At 36.7% G+C, this 20532-nt stretch overlaps 1 protein-coding gene across 1 annotated transcript in view; it reads left to right on the top strand.

The window, feature by feature from the left end:
• Positions 1-20532, top strand: part of LOC121437087 (protein diaphanous homolog 2-like) — a 441828-nt gene that overhangs the window by 234711 nt on the left and 186585 nt on the right. The window contains 1 exon segment of the mRNA XM_041636931.1: positions 16176-16314. Within this exon segment, the coding sequence (XP_041492865.1) occupies positions 16176-16314 (139 nt within the window).

The following is a 20532-nucleotide window of genomic DNA, read 5'->3' on the forward strand; positions in this document are numbered from 1 at the left end:
CTTCAACTCTAGACTCAAATTTATCATTCTAGACTCAAATTTATCTTCTGCTTCATAACCTTAAGCTAATTAGTATCACTATAACTACCACAAACTCGGTATATTCCAAATGTAACTTTTTACAGCCCTTCCTAACTAACCCCTGTATTTTCTTTGGTGAATGACACAACCTAGTCTCTTATGTTTCCTCACTGTTGACATCTATTCCGTCTCTAATGTACATTGTTTATGCCTTAAAATATTTCTCAAATCCATCCTATCTTTATCCTCATTTCAGATACCTTAGTTTCAGTATTCATCATCTCTCTCATGAATTATTGCTATTTTTAACTTGTCCTGATTATAATGTTAGCACTCTCCAAACTGACTTCATACTGCATTAAGATAGCTTTCCCAAACTGTGGATATCGTTAGGATACTTGTCTTTTCAAAAATTTTTAGTGACTGTCCATAGATAAAGCCTAAAGTAGCATTGGGAAGCCTTTGGAAATCTAAGTTTCCCAGCCAGTGTTCTGGGCATGAAATAAATGTGTCTTGTCCTAGTTTGCTATTGCTGTGATATACAGAATGACCACAGACAACTAGGGGAGTAAAGTGTTTATTTACTATAGGCTATAGTCCCTCATCAAGGGAAACCAAAGCAGGAACTCAGAAACAGAAACCTGGAGGCCAGAACTGAAATACAGATCATGGAGGAATGCTCCTTTTTGCTTTGCATTCTATAGCTTGCTTGGCTAGTATTCTCATTCAACCCAGGACCACCTGACCAGAAATGGTACCCACATTGGGTTGGGCCCTCCCACATCAATCATTAATTCAGAAAATGTTCCACAAACATGCACTCAGGCCAAATTGACGGAGGAAGTTTGTTTTCTCAATTATTTCCTCTTTCCCAGGTGTGTTGGTTTGAATAAAAATGACCCCCTTAGCACATAGGGAGTGGCACTACTAGGAGGTGTGTCCTTGTTGGAGTGACTGTGGTTTTTGTCAGACTGGATGTGTCCCTAGGAGATGGGCTTCGAGGTCTCAGAAACTCAAGCTGGGCCAGTGTGTCACTCTCTCTTCCTGCTGTCTGTGGATCCAGATGTGGAACTGTTCCCTTTCCAGCGCCATATCTGACTGCCTGCTGCCATGCTTTCCCAACATGAAGGTAATGGACTAAATCTCTGAACTGTTAGCCAGCCCCTATTAAATGTTTTTCTTTATATGAGTTTCCATGGCCTTGGTGTCTTCACAGCAATAAAACCCTAAGACACCAGCTGACTTTCATTCGTATCGAGTTGACGAAAGTTCAGCAGCACATTAGCATACTCACAATCTGTCTTCCTCCTGGAAAAATCATTGTCCTTCAAGATTCTATTCACTGGCTATTTCCTCTGCTATGTCTTGCTTACTATCTTTGCAATTCTAGGGAGAATTAATTGTTCCATGTTTTGTATGTTCATATAGCTGTCCTCACAACCCACACATAATTATTGATGGGATGCAAACCTGCCTTTTATGTGTGTGCTTTGTTTCATTTTGTGGCAGTCTCCCTCTATAGCTTAGGTTGGCCTGGAACCCACTCTGTATGTATCATAGGTGGGCCTCCAATTTATGGTTCTCCTTCCTCAGCTCATCATGTGCTGGGATTGGAAGCCAGAACGACCATGCTCTGTCCTCAGCCCTGCCTTCTTTGTCTTTTGAATTCCCCATCTTTCTAGTGCTATAACTCTTGCCCTCTTCTAAGACACTTTGAAGGAAACAGAAATCCTATCTCTCTATTTCACTTTAAAAGAAGTGAAATAGTAACAAGGTAAACATGATAAAACCTAGTTATTTTTCCATTACTTATTTATAATGAATGCCAATTTTACTTTCCTCATGCTTAAATATAAACACTAAATAGAGGAAGTAACACTGACATTTCAGTGTACTAGATTATCCATGATATTTTGTTCAGAAGTTCACATTGAAAGAAGTCAAGCCTAAAATATAACATGTATTATTGCAAAATTTTGTACAGGCTATAAAACCCAGTATGTCTGTAAACTCCCTAAATCCTCATGGAAGTTATTTGTCGAACATGTCAAGCCTAATGGCAAAATTCCCTGTCTACCAATAGATAAGGCAACTTAAACAGAAGATTCATGGGGAGGCTAGAAAATTCCTCTATAAATAATAGCATATTACCTCGGGAGGAGGAAGGTAAAGGAGAGGGCATTAGACCATTAGCATAGTAAGGAAAGAATATTCCCATCATTAAATAAGCAGTGCTATTTGACCAAATCTAGGTCATGATTAAAGATATAATCATAAGTGAGATGTGTTTTACATTGTGGAATGTAGCTAGAGTTTGCATATACAGATGGAATGGCTTGCTTCCCAGAATGCAATCACTAGTATATAACAGTACCCTAATTATTTCTAGTTTGGGAGAGATGATTTTTGAAGGAAAATATCTCAGTTCTGACCTGTATCTCATTCAAACTCATTTTTGAAATGATCCACAGTGTAGGCTTTGCAGATATTTTAATGAGAGATCAACACTCTCAGCTATAGCATATCCAAGTCCCAAGATGTCAGTCAGTAAGAGACAATAATCATATATGTTCATTTTATTTTATTAAGTAATGACTCAAGTATATTTAATTATGGAAATAAAATATCCTAGAATATAAATGGGTGAATTATCTAATGGTTTATATCATGACTTGGACTCTAGCGTATTTGCTATACGGCTTTGCAGCTAACTAGCTAATCTTCCTAATCATTTTCAGTAGAAAGCACTTTCTTGACTTGGTTCCATTGCTTTACCATCTGTACAGTAGTGTTCTTTTTTAAGTCTCTTCTTAAAATATACCTGCAAAGCCTAGCATTCTGACTTCTGGGAGCTCTCCAATGAGCTTCCGCTTCAACTAAGCAGTCAAGTTGTGTACAATGATATAGTTCTTTTCCTTAATCCAGTTGTCAATGAGATTAATTACCCATATTTTGTTTGTGGTCTTTCATTTCCAAATTTTGACATCTTTTCTTAATTCTCCAAATTTCTTTTTAAAGTTGTATGTGTTCCTTAAACAGTGAGACTCTCTATGTGAATGGGCCTCTGTACATAAATTGTTCATCTCGTGGTTTAAGCTCTTTAAGAATGGCAAACTACCAATAATGAAAACTCAAGAATATTGTTTGCCCATTATGTGTTTAGTATTTAGACTAAACTAATTGCCCATTTTCATTAATTAAGAAATAGTTATACATGCTTCATCTGTATTACGTGTTCTGTGTACTTAACATATTGTTTTTTTATTACTTTATAAATAATACCAGTCAAAATTTCCACTTCCTCCCCTCCTCCCATTTCCCTCCTGCTCTCCGACTCACTGTCCTCCCCTCCTTCTCCAGTCCTAAGAGAGAGCAGGTTACCCTGCCCTGTGGGAAGTCCAAGGCCCTCCCTGCTCCATCCAGGCTTAGGAAGGTATGCATCCAAAGAGAATAGGATCCCAAAAAGCCAGTACATGCAGTAGAGACAAATCCCAATGCCATTATCATTGGCCCCTCAGTCTGCCCCAATTGTCAACCATATTCAGAGGGTCCTGTTTGATCCCATGCTCGTTCATTCCTAGTCCAGCAGGAGTTGGTGAGCTCTCATTAACTCAGGCACACTGTCTTAGTGGGTCAACCAACCCCTCATGGTCCTGACTTCCTTGCTCATATTCTCCCTCCTTCTGTTCTTCAACTGGACCTTGGGAACTCAGTCCAGTGCTCCGATGTGGGTCTTTGTCTCTGTCTCCATCCGTGGCCAGACGAAGGTTCTATGGTGATATTCAAGATAGTCATCAGTGTGATTATGGGACAAGGCCAGTTCAGGCACCCTCTCCACTGCCCAGGGTCCTAGCTGGGGTCATCCCCGTGGAGTCCTGGGAAACCCTCCAGAGCCAAGCCTCTTGCCAACTCCAAAATGGCTCTCTCAATTAAGATATCTCCTTCCCTGCTCCCATATTCGTCCTTCCTCCATCTCAACCATCCCACTCCCCCAAGCTCTCCCAAACCCTCCCCTTCTCCCCTTTCTCTCACCCTCTCCCCTTCCCTTAACGTATTGTTAAGAGTGCTTATCTGAGTCAGGTGTGATGGCTTATGCCTATAATGCCAGCGTTCTGAAGGCCAAAGCAGGGGGTTTGCTGTGAGTTTAAGGCAAGCCTACACTACATAAGTGAACCCAGCCTGAGCTAGACTGTAAAAGGACTGTGACTCAAAAATACAAAAGTATACAAATCAAGAATGCCTGTCCAAAAAGAATATCACAGTGATATCACAGTGACATCACAAAATATCACAGAGATAAACTTAACCAACAGTGAGTCTACCTTCTTAGAGGCTGCAAAAGTAGGCAAGATTGAAGTAAACTTTCACAAAAGAAATATATGGACAGACATTTAAATGAATGTGAAATGCTAAAACCTATATAATAAATAGCATTATATATAAAGAGTGTGTCTTTCAGTGGTCATTAGTGAAGCAGCCCTTTAAGTATCCCATTTAAGGAAAGGTAAGATGTATAAGGACTACCACTGCCTTCTATTTAAGAGAAATTTCATTTTCCTTATCAATGATCTAATTTGTATTGGCTTAATTTATGGACCACTGTCACTGATAGGTGTCATATCATCAAATTTTCTCATTTTTCAATAGTGCTTCACTTTTAAATTTTGTGTTGCTTTATTTTCATTGTCTGGTATGGTGTATGTGAGTGTGTGTGTGTGTGTGTGTGTGTGTTTGTGTGTGTGTGAAAATTAAACTGATTGTTCAGACAACATCAATAAAGGGAAAGATGCAGCCCCATAATTACTTGAGGGACATCTTGCTGTCAATAGTTCAGAAGATAGCACAACAAATCAGCCAACAATCACTTTGTACTTAGAAAAGCGCAGAGTTGTGACTGGTAATCAAGATAGCTTTGTGAAAAGAAAATTGAGCTCAACCATTTTAATTTACTTCTATGAAAGAAACAGTTCCCTGTAGTCCAAGAGAAAAAAAATCTTGTTTCCTAAAACTTGTATTCCTTTCTGAGTGACATTCATTATCAATATGATTAAAAAGAAGTAGACAATAAACTCCAGGATATTAGTCCATCTACCATTAAGACAATACCCGACCTGAGTGTAAGAGATAGAGCCACAAAGAAATAACATTGCTTGAGCTTCTTTCTGGAGCAGCATAGTACCATGAGTGACCAAGCCTCATGTGATTATGCAGGGACTAGAGCTAGTGATAAACGTGGTTGAGAATGAATGAATGAAAGAATGAATGACTATTTCCTGCATATCACGAAGGATAAATTCTCTAGATAGTAAGCAGAATATTTTGTCTTATATTCCTTGCCTCTTCTGTTTTTTTCCTGTCTCTCCCATCACCATCACCGCAAAAAAGAGCTAAATGGCTATATATTTAGAGAGATTTCAAGTATTTCATTCAAAATAAGATGGGATAGAATTTTAAAAGAATTATTAAATATATATGTTGCATTGATAGGAGTTAAAATATAAAATAATGACATCAATCAAAGAGTATAGCGACAAGGCAAGATACAAATAAACCACAAAATAAGGTTTCTTGAATTTTAGTGAAACAGTAGTTATCATACATTAGGCATGTGACATGCGACTTTTTTAAAGAACACACCAGAAATGTGTATAGTCAAAGAAATCTTATCTTTCTTCTTTTTTAAAAGAAGCTCCTGTTTTCGAATTCTCTAAGCATATGTTTTAGATCTTATCAGGTACACTTAACCTTTGAAATTTAGGTTGCTATCATTTCAGAAGGTAGCAAAAAATAATATTGAAGCAAGTTTGTAGTACAATAAATGATGGAACTGGGTAACAAACCTTCTGCCTAAATGTAATGTGAATGTAAGATAATGCAACTGATTTCAATAGATTCAGAGTTCACGTTAGAAGGAGGAATTTCAAATACAAATTAATCCCCTCACCAAAATAAGTTTATGACTTCCCAAGGAGTCTGTTTGAAAAGAGGATTGATGGCTGCAACAGATGTATTGGAACTGATCTAACTTTACTGTTGTACTTGAAAATGATACAAAATAGATACTGTATTTTAGAATAATGTGAGCATCAAAAACTGGTAGAAATAGAACAGCACACCTCTTAGAGTATTGTTTCCATCTTTGTTTTCTTGTTCTGGGGGAAGGAATATCAGATTAGAGAAAGCTGGAATTGAAAAATAATGTCTAACATGCAGAAAAGACCTAGAGTGATATTACTAATAGTGTTATTAAAAGAAAAAGGCGTCTATGAGGAAGTTTTTATTGTAGAAACTGACACTGAATTGTGTAATCCCTGCATTCGATAGGCTGAGGCAAGAAGATTGAGCTGGGTTGGAGGGGGGCGGGAACTAGATTCAAGACCACAGTTTTTCCCAAAGGCCCCTAAAACCCATCCCTCCCTTTCCCTCACATTCTGAACTGAAAAGTAAATCCTGTATTGCTCTTGAGGGTTAGCTTCACTTTGTGGAACTTGGGCACACCAGTGAGTCCTGAAGACAAGCGACACCTCTAGGAAGAGATTTTAAAGGAAGATTTTAACTGGGTTTCTTTTACACAGAAGTCAATAAGCAAGACACAGGCTTAAAATCTGACAGCTTTTGCTGAGACATAAGGAAGTATTACCTTTTCACAAGTGATACAGTATCAGAATAAGTTCCTGAGGAAGATCATGGAACCCTATCTACAGTTAGAGGACTCGGGCTAACTTTTCCTGGGACCATTCCTATTAGGCAAGTCTATAAATTCTCCTTGTCAAGGTAACTTGATAGACTCATCCATGCTTCCCCGTGCTTCTCACTACACCTCCATTGGTCATATTAGAACCTTTTTGTGGGGCTAGGGCTGGACTGTTGCTTGGTGGTTCATAACTTGCATCATGCATTGAGTCCTCAGCACTGAAAACCAAAACAATGCAACGTTATTGATCGTGCTGCCTCTTCTAGCTTCTTAGAGACTGTATTAAAGCAGCAAACACAGGCCTCAAAATTGTGACTTAACACTGCTATATTTTCCTCCACTCATATTTCCCTGAGATGCTTTTCCATTAAAATGTTGTATCAGTCACTTCAGAGTTACATTTTCTTTCTTTAGCTCAAAAAAGTTATAGATTAATTTCCTATAGTCACTCAAAGCGCTTCATAGATTTTAATCAAATAGTGGTCCACAGAGACATGTTGAACTCAATTGTTTTTCTTTCCAAGATGCAAAGATGGATGCTCACATTCCTACAACAAAAAAATGTCTCCTGAAACCTGCAGCATTTGAAAAGCTTTTCGATGTTACAGATTGCAAATTAACTTCTAGCTAATCATAGTTCAGCACTCTAATGGACTGTGACGGGAGAGACAGTTTTTCCTCCAACTTCAGATCACATGTTTTTGCAGTTGTAAGGCAAATTTTCAAAGAAGGCCTTGGGGATCACAGCCAGCCATCATTATTGGCGCATGACCGCTTTGTAACCAACTGCAAGTTTAATATCCAAGGAGATTTGCACATAACAGTCTTTTTTTCTTTTTTTCTTGTTTTTAATAATTTACCTTTGAGATTCTCTTCACGACCATGCTGGTGTGCAAAGATCTGTTTGTCTGTCAAACCTCCAGATATGTACTGCAAGTGAAAGACACATTAATTTTTTATTTGTTTCCTAAGGAGTATGAGCAGTGAGCTGGTTGTGCAGAATAAAAGAGGGCTTCTTCAGTGTGCACTTACTTGAATTTATTCAGCTGCCTTTCTCACCTGGAGCACATTCGTTTCTTCCATGAGCCTGTCCCCTGCTAAAGAAGAGTCATTTCTACAGATTGCTCACCAAACCTTTTATACAAACCATCTACCCAAATCAGAAAACATTTTGTCTTAAAATAAAAGATTACTGAGAAACGGTATAGTATTAACACTTCAGGACCCTGTAAATATCTCCTTGAAAGCGAAACCTCACTTTTGCAATTAGCATGCATCTTTTCTCTTAACCTTGGGATCTCTGAGTAAGGGCTAATCTCCATCCAAAGGAAATTTCTAGGCAGAAAACTGAACTATATCAGTATGACAAGTCACAAATATCAAGCCTCTGAAACACTCTGTATTGGCATTTCTAAGAAAACACATATAGATAGATTTCAGTGACCCAAAGCCTATAGATAATTAGAAAGAAAGCCACCTTTCCAAAGTACTTTAGTGTTTTTTTTTCAAAGCTGCTATGATTTTTTTTTACAGTAAAGAAATATGAGGTGTATAGGGAACTATGTGTGGAGATGTTCTTGGTAATTTAATGTTGGGAGAACTCCCAGGCTGAAAACTGTTATTATGTAAATCAACCAGCTCCAGCTGCTAATTCTAAGAAACCAAAGAGTATGGAAAGTTTAACTAGGTTTTGACCTTTTATGTTCTGAATTCAGCAGTAGGAAAGAGGGAGAAAGAGTTCAGGGGTTCTACTGTATAAGATGGTCAGGGAAAAATTAGTGAGAAAGGGGGCATTAAAAAAGAGAGTGGATGTAGGTATGTGAAAGCCTAGAGGGAATACAGGTGTAAAATTCAAGCTAAGCAAAGAGACTAATGAGACTGGAAAATAATGGGCAATGGGGAGAAAAGGTCAGAGATTTTCTATCGAGTGATAGTATATAAGGCTTTGTAAACTATTGGAAGGATAGTGGATTGTAATAAATGTATTTTTCTGCCATACAAACAAATACAGCAGTTTCAGTGGAAGATAAAAAAATGTGGGAGAGGAAAGTACAGTCCAGAAAGGAGACAGACAAAAACCAACATTGTCTGTAGAAAGAAAGGACTATAAAAATCAAAGAGAAGAGAAAAGTTCTATTTGGCTTTTGCATTACCTGTGGCACATGACACACCTGTGATTGATACCATATTTACATAGGTTAAAGAGCAAAACTCTAAGCACCATCTAGCTGTGCTATCAGTATATTTGTTCAGTGTCTGTTACTGAGTCACCTAACTACTTGAGGAAGCTAATCAAGGTTTCAATTACACCTCTAAGTAAGAAAGTTATACCTCTGTTGCAATTGTAGCTGATTGGTTGATGAAGTATTCATGAGATCTTTCATAAGAGGAACTTTAAAGGTCACTTGTGCCATAATAAGTGGAAATCTCTGGGAAAGAAAAAGTTTAGCAGTATTATACTGCTTATAAAGTCTTAAGAGGCTCTGACTCTTCAAGTCTGGTTGCAACAGTTGAAAACTCATTGCTCTGAGCATTTGTCATGACTTCTTCAATCCAATATGCCCTTTAAGCATAATGAAACTATAGAGAAGGACTATTTAATGCTGTTTGCTATTAAGTAAAGAATAGGATTTTTTCCCTTTTCTTAATGGAAAGCCTTAATTTGGTCATGATTACTGCTGAAAATTCTAATGAATGACTGCAGTGGTTTCCTTCTGCAATCATGTGGTTCTTCAAAGTCTCAGTCAAATGCTGAAAAACTCATCTTAAGCTTCTCATTTGGAACCTGGCGTTATCATTCGAAAATGAAAGAGGAAAATTTGGACAAATGTGGATCCTGGTTTACTACTACCAAAAGTATTTAGGATTTTTCACACACACTCACACACACACACACACACACACACACACACACACACACACACCAAACCAACAGATAAGACCACATCCCAGCTTACCTGTACATTACTTTGTGATATGATACATTAAGATTTGGATTTGTATCTTCACAGCTCTTTGATCAGGCTTCCAGGAAAATATAGAAAATTATAGAAGGTTCACTAGCAGCCAGGGCAGTCAAAGCCAACCTGTAAAGTAAAATGTTAGGAGGGAGAATTTTGAAAAGAGAGGAAAGATTTCTATAAAGATCAACTAAATGGGCAAGTACAGCCCTGTACATGGTTGGCACCATCCCATAGTTTGGCAGTGTAGGCTGATTCTATGACTTCTTTTGTAAAACTTTAGGCATACCAGTGAATCCCCTGTACTGATACAAATTGTAAAGAAATGATGTAAACTCTGTATTTGAAAAGTTTATGCCTTAGCCACTATCCACTGCACAAAGAAACTCCTCTGATGAGTTCTGCGAGCTATACTAATCTATGGTTATAAAGGTACAAATTTAGTGATAGTCTGATACCATGGGGCCTGTGACATCCCCAACCATGGATTCTTGGGAAGATTTACAGTGACAGACATGAATTTCCTCCTGTGGAGTAGGCATTACAGCCAATAATAAAGCAGTTGGTTGCCCCCATAACATATGCCACTATTGCATCCATGGACATGACATACCTTTCCACTCTGATCGTTACTATCCTTCACGGAGTTCACAACCAAGTATGACTGTTAATTATTTATTTCCCAGATGTCTACATAGTACCTTCCAGTACTATGAAAGCTAGCCAGCAAGGAAAATGCTTCCTCGTCAGTAACAAATGGATTTCTCCATGTCCTGTGGCCAATATATATGTTGTTTCCAACAATAGGATTTTGCCATCACATTATGGTAGGCAGCCAAGAGCCATGGCAATAACCTGTACTATTTGGTATGTCTCCAAGATGCTTTTTACTAATTTTTGAAAGATAGTTATAGTAGTAAAACTGAGACTTCATTCCATAAACATATCTCTTACCTTGTAGGAAGCTACTATGAAAATATTTTTCACTTAGCATCCTTTAACAGAGTACTTTCCTGTAGAAGTACAGAATTTAATTAGTTGGCATTCTCCACATTAAGAAACAATGATGCCTACTTAAAGTATAGAAGTGTGTGTGTGTGCATATACATGTGCATGTGTGTTAAAATGTCCTCTGAAGTTGAACAAATAATATAATACTACTAAAAGTTGTCAATTGTTTGATTATTTTAAACTTACCTTAATCGTTCTTCTCCCGCTTTTGTTTTTAGCTTTTAGTTTTGTAATATCAAGGTGATAAGCATGTATCCCTCTAAAGAGTTCTCTCCCTCATTATCAGCTCCTGTGTTTTTAGATGTTAAATGAATCTTCAGATTTCTTTTTACTCTAACAAAATTAAAGGTCATTGAAATGAAATCACTGTTATGAGAATTGATGTACTTAATATTTAAGTTTCCTACATATTTTGCTAGATATTCATTAAAGCCTCAATTTCATCCAGAAATGTAGTCTATTTTTATAGCTGCCAAATTACTTCCTTGGAGTCCTTGATATTAGTGATTACCTTATTGTCTACCATCTTAAGTTGTATAAGCTATGATTTTTTATATAAGCTCCTGTTTTTATAATATTGAATTTTATTCATTGTCAAAAACAACTTTTAAATGAATATGTGAAGAATGTTGCAGAAGTAGCATGATTCAAGGCAATCGACAATGTAAAGCCTACTTCAATAATCTCTATCAGCATTTCTGATCTCAAAACACTTTATATTTGAGTATTTTAATATAACAATTTGTATAGTGTTCGTTACATAGCCTAATAATTCAAAAGATACACATAAAAATAAGTAGAGGCTTGAGAAAAGAATTTTCAGATTTGTCAAATGAAAAAGCAAGATGCAGACCAGGCATGGTGGCACACGCCTGTAATCCTGACACTTTGGGGTCTAAATCATGAGGATCACAAGATCAAACTTGGTCTGGGCTATATAGTAAATTCTAGCCTGAGCTACATATAAAGACCCTTTGTTAAAAAGCAAAAGAAGAAAGAGAAATAAATAAATCACAAGAGAGCCACTAAAATTTGAATTTTAGGTAAATTATAACGTTTTAGTATCAATGTATACTAGATATTGTGTGATTTCTGTGGTGTGTGTCCTAAATATTGTATAGAATATACTTATATTAAAAAAATACTCATAGTTTATCTGAAGTTCAAATATATCCAAGCATCTTCTAATTTTCACAACAGCTCCACTTGGGTATAGTCTACATGAACATAGTTGAGGATGCCAAGAAACCATAAATGGTTCTAGAAGTTAAGTAGTTGTGTAGTCTGGGACATGTCACTTCATCTATCTGAACTGAAATTTCATCTTCCATAAATGTGATTAAATAATACTTGCATGAGTTCTTTTATCTTTATAGAGATTAGATAGCCTGTCTTATGAACACTAAAAACATAATAAATTTCCATTAAAGGATAGCTGTTATTGTCAGAGTAAGGAGATACAGAACAACAGAATATGTTTCCTCTGCTTTCATACCACAGCAATCATAGCAAAAGACTCCACAGACCTCAAAAGATATAGCCATTTCTCCCTAGTACAATGCATCCTGCAATGTGGACAATAGCTGGATGGATGTTCTCTGATCTCTGACACCACCCACTTGGAGATAGATCCCAATGTTTGAGGTTTTAGTCACCAAGCCTATTTCTCTTCCCACTTCAGAAGCCAGGTCAGCCCTTGTTTTGTGTCCCTGACCCTATCCTTCCTTAGAATAGACTAATTTCCTGCAGTAGTTCATGATATTCTAGATAACATTTTTTACCAGCTTGTAGCGCACCACGCCCGTCTGCACTCTATGCGCCACAATATAGTTCGTTAATCGGGCGAGGGGCTGGAGACTGAAACACACAAAGACTCACAGAGAGACAGAGACACAGGTCATCCTTGAAACAAGAATGCCCCAAGTATGCCCCCTTTATTGTGTACCAGAGCCGATTATATAGGGATCCTTAACTGATAGCCACGCCCGAGCCAAACCCACCAGAAACCACTCTCCTGACATCAGGAACTCCTGAGGGTCTCGTGCTCAGAGCAGCTGCAGGCTGTCTCAGAGCAGAAGAAAACAAGTAGTTTACAAAAAATTCAGGATCTGGGGGTTCACTGCTCCCAACACCAACTTACTGTTAACAATACTTGAAAAGATACAAATAAACAAGCAGTTGAAGTGATACACAGGAGGAAACTTGGCCAACATCAAGTGCAGAATCTTCTGTGAGAGGAGCCACCCTCAATTTATAGATCCATTAGCATACCAAATGCACAACTACTTTTGTCATCTCAGGGATTTTAGGATGTTGTAAGCATACTAGGATTATAGCTTCCTGAAAGAAGCTCTGCGTCCAGTTCCCAGGTCCACTTAACATCATGGGGTACTGGAGTGTCTATGCCTTATGTTCCCAACACTGAGAAGGGAGCTTCAGAATGAACAGAAGTTCAAAGCCATCCTCTATACATATGAAGTGTATGACCAGCCTGTGATATAGAAGATCTTTTCACACACACACAAACACACACACTAAAGAGAAAGGGAGGGAGGGAGGGAGGAAAAAGTTGCATTAAAAAGATGTCAAATGAAAGTTACCAGGCTATTTCTCCACCTTAATAAATTTGTTGAAAAGCCCCCTTGTGACAGTAGTCTTCAACTGAAATAGTCCATTAGATTAAAAATACCAGAGTTCACCTGGATCTTGGTAACTGTTTAGCATGTAAAAGATTTGACCAATAATAAATTAATAATGATAATAATAATAATAATAATAACAGTGTACACAGGCACCGGCCACCTTTCTCTTTTCTGCTGCTTACCTCCTTTCATGTAACTTACCAGAAATCATGCAACTTCTTCATCTTATGGCCAAAATATATAATGTCTTTTCTTATTGTTTTCCTTTTTAGGGCCTACTTGTGCTTTCTGGCCTTTACCAAATATTTATTTTATAATATTCATTTTTATTGGAAGATAACTTGATAGATCATAAAGTCTTTTCCCATCTTTTGGAGTTATTTTTCCTTTCTTCGGTATTTTTAATGCTCTTATGAAATACATGGTTTGTAAATATTTCTCCCATTCTGAGGGCATCTCTTCACTTTCTTAAGTGTCGTTTTCTTATTATTATTATTTAATTAACGAATGAACTTTGTGAGGCAGGGATTTAACCTAGGGCTTTATGCATAGCAAGGACGACATCTACCACTGTGCTATCCTGTCAGACCAACTGTGTCATTTTATGAGCAATTTTTTTTAAGTTTGATGAAATTTCCATCTATTTTTAATATTGTTTCATGTGCTTTTTGTGCTACATTTACATTGCCTTCTCTCTCATCCTTGAAGAATAAAACAAATACTAAATATTGAATGAAAAGACAAGGATTACCTACTTACCCTTCAAATTGCATAAATGTCTGATCCTGGCTAAATACTTAAAAATCGTTTAGAAGTTTCCACATTTAGAAAAGGTAAACTGATTCTGAGTCAGCAGTAGGTAGTATTCTAATTATTATTAATTTGTTTATTTTTACAATTTCATACATATATGGAGTACGCTCTGGTCATACTAACTTTCCACCTTTTCTGAGCCTCCTCTGTCCCCACCAGTTCCCACCCACCACTCACCAAGTCCCTATTCTATTTTCAAGTCTTTTATTTTGTTTTTTCTTTATAGCATATTAAGATTAAGCAGGGCTACTCATGGTGGAATAGACATAAAGCTGTTCACTGGTTTCTGAGTAACCCACTACTGGCCAGAGCACGTTACTCCTGAACTCACAATAACTATTGTTGCATACACAGAGCCTGCATAAGACTGAGCCCATCAACACTGATCCACAGATGAGACAAACATGGGGAATGTAATGGCAGTCTATGGCTGCTGAGGGAAGTCATGGTTTTCTGTTTTTATTAGACAGGGTTTCATAGTCCTTCCTCATACTTTCCATAACTTATGTTATTCTTTCCCTCCATTTTGGGGTATTTCCTTTGTCTTGGAGGAGCTAATATGTGCATCCCATTTAAGGCTGAGTACTCCCTGATCACTTATTCTCTGAATTTTCTTTCTGAAACGCCTTGTTCTCAATTTGGGCTTGTTTGCCCTTCCAGTGACATTTGGCAGTCTTAAGCGACCTATTTGGTTGCCACATTGTAAGAGATGCTATTTGCATCGAGTGAGTAGAGGCCAATGATGCCATCAAACATCTTCCAATGCATAGGCCAACCCCTATAACAAGAACAACAGAAGTCATCTAGTCCAAAATGACAGTAGTACTAATATTGAGAGACTGCACTGGTATGTAAAATTGAACTTTAAACTTTAAGTGGAAATCTTGGATTCTGTCTACAGTAGCGAGATAGTTGTGTGCTCTTAGCCTAATGTGTGTAGTATTTGCCTAACTAGGATAATAGATGCCACAGTGCTAAAATCAGGTAGATTTTATAGAACAAAATCAATCCTTTCACTCCAGGAGAATTGCTTAGAGGAGTTTTCAGGAGTATTTTAAACTATTATGCCCTTTAACATGAAGAAACAAATCAGTGTAGATTCAGATTCCTCAAGGCAAAAAACACATAAATGTATTCTTGGGGTTTCCTTTATCTTCTTATTTTTAGACTTGCTGGAACAATATAGTTTTCGGGAAAGTAAAAACCTTACTAAAGTAGAAACATAAGCACATACTATGAAGTATAGCTAATCAATCATAATCGAAAGAAAGCAAAACAAAACATGAAGGAATGAACTCATAGTTAATGTGTCTTTTAAGTAGTGACTTATTTGAGCTTCAAGGAAGCTGACATTATTTCATTTGGTCACTTTGCTTCAACTTTCTCTGATATCATGTACAGGAATGTATTCATTCACTGGAATTCCATAAATATCAAAGAGCTTGAAATCTCTCATCATTTCCAACAGTCTCACCATATAAAATGCTCTAAAACTTGCAGGTGATTGTTTCACATCCTGCATCATTAGGTGTAATCATTCCACCAGCAACACAACCACCTCCTCATCGCAGACGAAAATACCTTGATTATAATGTATTAAGTTCTGCTGGAAGTACTTCAAGTGTTCATCTCATTTCTCATCACAAATATCCTAGGAGGTAGATTTTTTTAACCCATTTTGCAGATAGCAGGAAAAATTTCAATAAGAGATGAAATTCTTACTTTGTATATCAAAAATATTTCATATTTTAACAATGAAGAAAGTATTTTCATTGTTAAAACTACAACATAGATAACCATGTTTTTCTGCCACAACACATAATGACAACTGAAATGGTTATTTTCAATATTTTTCCAGAATAGATGTCTTAAGGCTAATTATTTGTCTCTGTCAAGAAACAGTATATGCCCACACTCTGAGACTGCAATGAAAATTTCTCATTTCTGCAAACTTGTAGAAGTTTTAAACTGCACACCTTCTCTGTTATATATTATGTAGAAAATAGACTTGATTTATTTTATTTTTGTCTTTAGGAAGCACTGAAAGAAAACCATAAGAGAAAAGAAATGGAAGAGAAGAGTAGAAGGGCAAAACTTGCAAAAGAGAAAGCTGAACAAGAGAAGCTGGAACGCCAGAAGAAGAAGAAGAAGCAGCTCATTGATATAAACAAAGGTACAAAACCATTTCCAATGCTTTGAGTAAGCTGTGACAGCACAGGCCTGCAAGGCATGAAGATTGCTGTGTCCAGATCATTTGTTGCAGCTTAGTGAGACTCTATCTTAAAATTAATTCATAGTATAACATACTAATATATATAAAAGGCCTGAGCATATTGCTGAGTGGTGTGGCATTTACTTAGCATGTGCTTTTCCCTAGATTCTATCTTCAATCCCTCCACCACAAAAGCAAATGAATATTACGAAGATGCATATAGTATAAAGTGATTTGATTTTTATTTTCTTTAATTATAAATTGTTTTCCTTCTTGAGAGGAAACTCACACTATTACTACTTTTTTCTCTTAGATTTCTCTCACGTTGCCATTTTTATTTCTTATCCTTCTCCACTAGATTCTGCGAATTATGTGTAATCAATATGAGGCATATATTGTTGACTTCTTGTTTTTTATTTATTTGTTGTGATAATGTGTTCTCGAGAAGGCCATCATGAAGGAAGAAGAGAGTGAGATAAGAAGTGAAAAGCTGGATAGGGAGATAAGGTTCAGACCTTCATTTCACTTTGTAGGCATGTATCTGTTGACAGTACCATGACAACGGTCCTCCTTGGGGACTTGTACATTTCAAGTCATAATAAATATTGACAACAGCAATACCAGTGGGGGGAGGGGACTACTGCAAAGCATCTTGTTCAGCTGTATGTATTCTTGGTGCATCCACTGCCTGTTCTCTCAGCTACTAAGAATGGCCATATGTTAGAGGTAGGTGGGTTTTTTTTGTTTTTTGTTTAGATTTTGAAGAACAGGGCAAAATGCTCAGAATGGTGGCATAGATCTATATTCACAGGACTGAGGAAGTAGAAATAGGAAGATCACAAACGTAAACCAAGACTAAGCTACAGAATGAATGATACTTTCTCTAAAAACAGATGGGGTGGTGAGGGGCCAGGTGGACAGAGACAAAGCAAAGTGATACGGACTCAGGTGTCTGCACTGAAAAGTTAAGCGTGGAAAGCATGGCTGTTTTCCTTAAGAAAGTAGCGTTCACAACAGGGAGAAAGGAGACACCTCTCTCTCAGGACAAAGAGGTCCACAGGGTTAAATTAATACAAAACCACATCTGATCGAGATACAATGTAGTATGCTGAGTATTGGAGCAATTTTTTGCTGTATTTAGCAATAATAAAAAATGTAAGCACTTTTATAACATTTATCATATATAATACATTCTAAGAAACATTTCAAGTCAATCTTTCTATTTCTATGCATTGGATACTGTAACTGTCTCATTGGTTGGATAAGAAACTGAGGGTTGTACAGTTTAAGGAATTTTGCCCCAATAGGGTACACAAACAGCAAGTGTTAGCACTGAAATAGAATGGAAGTTGTCTGACTACAGAATTTTCACATTTATCCTTGCCTCTATCCATCAGCATTAATAGCAACTGTTCTGTAGCATTTACAAAACAGACATTTGATGGTATTGGCCCATGTGCTTATGGAAATTGACAAGTCCAGAATCTACAGAGAAGGACTACAGGCTAGAAATTCAGGGGACAGCAAAGTCTAAGACTGCTTTTCTTCTCGCTTGAGTAAAATTTGTCTTTTCCTATTACTAAGATGTTCAGTTGGTCAGTGAGATCCATTGTTGTAAGAGAATGCAATCTGCTTTTATTCAGGCCCATCAGTTTGTAAGTTAGAATCTTCCAAAAATATCCTCACAGAAACATCCAGGATAATGTTTAACCAAATTTCTGGACCTTGTTGCTCAGTGAAGTTGACACATAAAATTAAGCATCACAAGAAGAGTATCAAAAAGGAGAGCTGACGGTCTCTGGTGATTGCTTCCATGTAGGAACTGAGAAATGAGGCACAGAAGAAAGAAATATATTCACAAAAAGGAATATTCAATAATATGACAGATTTAGTTGTGAGGGTTACATGAGTAATATCATTTGACCATGTTCAGTTTTCAATTGCCTTGGAAAGCAACCTTTAAGAAAGAGTTATTTAAGAAAAAAATTTAAGAAACAACTCTATGCATGAAGATGAAACCTAGGAAATCAATCTGAACTGCATGTATATGGTTTTGTTTGAAGATTGGAGTTGAGAAGTATTAGTTTACTAGAGATGCTGTAAGAAAATGCTAGAAGCTGGTAGTTTAAAACAACAGATCTATTCCACATCTGGAGGCTCGAAGTCCAAGATCAAAATGTCAGCAAGGATACGTTGCTTTGGAAGACACTAAATCCTCCCTTCACCTAAGTATTTACCAGTCTTTCACTATTTCTCTAAAAATTTACCTACTAAGATGTGGCTAATTATCTCCTCTAGTATCATTGAAAGCTCTGTTAAAAATTCAAATAAGTTTTTTCAGCGTATGTTGAGCTTGAGGGATGTGACCATAAAAGATACATTTTAAAATAGAATTTATCCAAGCAAGATGGGTGGCTTAGTGGTTAAGATTGCATTCTAGTCTCTCAGAAGATCCAAGATCAGTTCGTAGCACCCACAACCACCTGTAATTCTAGGTCCAAGTAACATTATGCCCTCTTCCAACCTCCATGGGCACTGCACTCACCCATGCACCAACCCACTCTTAAAAATGAATGTAATTTTAAAATGAAAAGAATATTTATCTTTTAAGGTCTGCCACTATATGTGAATCAATGAAATAGTAAGCTTTAGTATTGCCTGTTTAACTTGTGGCCTATGTGATATATATATATATATATATATATATATATATATATATATATAACATTTCAATAGTATTTTATGTGTTGGCTATGTTTATACTTCAGAATAAATTTTGAAAGACATCCCTCTAAGATTATGCAGGTATAGTTTAAGTCATAAGAATAAGAAGATGCAGAAAAGGAAGAAGAATATAGTCATATGTCAAGATGGAGCTCCATGCATCAAATAAATATGTATAATTTTATCAAAGGAAACAATGTTTAAGTGCCAATTACTATTATTTTATCATTGGACGTTGCATATATGTATGTAATTATAACACTGTACCCTGTAAATGCATACAGTTAAAATAATAACTGAGGAACAGGGGATATAGTTCGGTAGTCAAATCTTGTCTCCCACTTGTAAGACCCTTGGGTTCCATTTTCAGGACCACAAAACTAATAATAACTAAAGAAAAATTGTAATTTAACTAAAACTACATTTACTATCAGTTTTTAATGACTACACTTAATATTTTATTTTTTGTATAAATTTAAGAAAATGACAATTTTTTTTCATTTTTTAAGTGATTATATTGAGCTATACATTTTTCTCTGCTCCCCTCCCACACTCTTCCCTCCCCTTCAACCTTCTCTCATGGTACACATGTTCCCAATTTACTCAGGAGATCTTTTCCTTTTCTACTAGGGTCCTCATTGTTGGAAAATAACAAATTATTATAAACCTTCCATGAGCTCATAAAACTACTAGGTAACAACAATGAACTATAGTAGTCTGCCATGCAAAACTATATACATTTATTATAGAGAAATGTATTGAGATTTAATTATTCACAAAGGATAGAATAATTATAACAAAATATTATGTTTGAAATCTAGATATCAATCAGCTGAGTTCAGAAATAAGTAGAGATATCACAAAAGCCAAGCAGAAAAATGTTAATGTTCAAAATAGAACCATAAAAATATCATCTATCAAATCTCTATTTTTAGAATCCTGGATATCAGAAGGCAAAAGTCATGACAGGAAATCATACTTTTTATTGTAAATGAGAAATTAGGTATTATATGATAATTAGGCTATAATTTGTGAAACCAGTTAAAAAGTGATTTCTGACCTCTTTGCTTGTATTCTCACTCCTCCCTCTTTTCGACCTGGACTTTGGGAGTTCAGCCCAATGCTCTGCTGTGGTTCTCTGCGTCTGCTTCCATCAGTTGCTGGATGTAGGTTCAATGATGGCACTTGAAATAGTCATCAATCTGACTACAGGGCAAGACCAATTCAGGCACCCTCTCCACTAATGCTTAGGGTCTTAGCTGGGGTCATACTTGTGGTTTCCTGGAATTATCTCTAGTGCTAGGTTTCTTCCTAGCCCTATCTTGGCTCCCTCAATCAAGATAAGTCTTTCCTTGTTCTCCATCTCTGTCTTTCCTCCATCTCTACCATTCCATTCCCTCTAGAGGTCAAGAACATGATGAGGATACCCACTGAAACAGCTTACCTGAGCTAATG

The sequence above is a fragment of the Microtus oregoni genome, unplaced genomic scaffold, assembly GCF_018167655.1.
Source record: "Microtus oregoni isolate MIOR12 unplaced genomic scaffold, Mior012 000050F_ref0000143, whole genome shotgun sequence".
NCBI lineage: Eukaryota > Metazoa > Chordata > Mammalia > Rodentia > Cricetidae > Microtus > Microtus oregoni.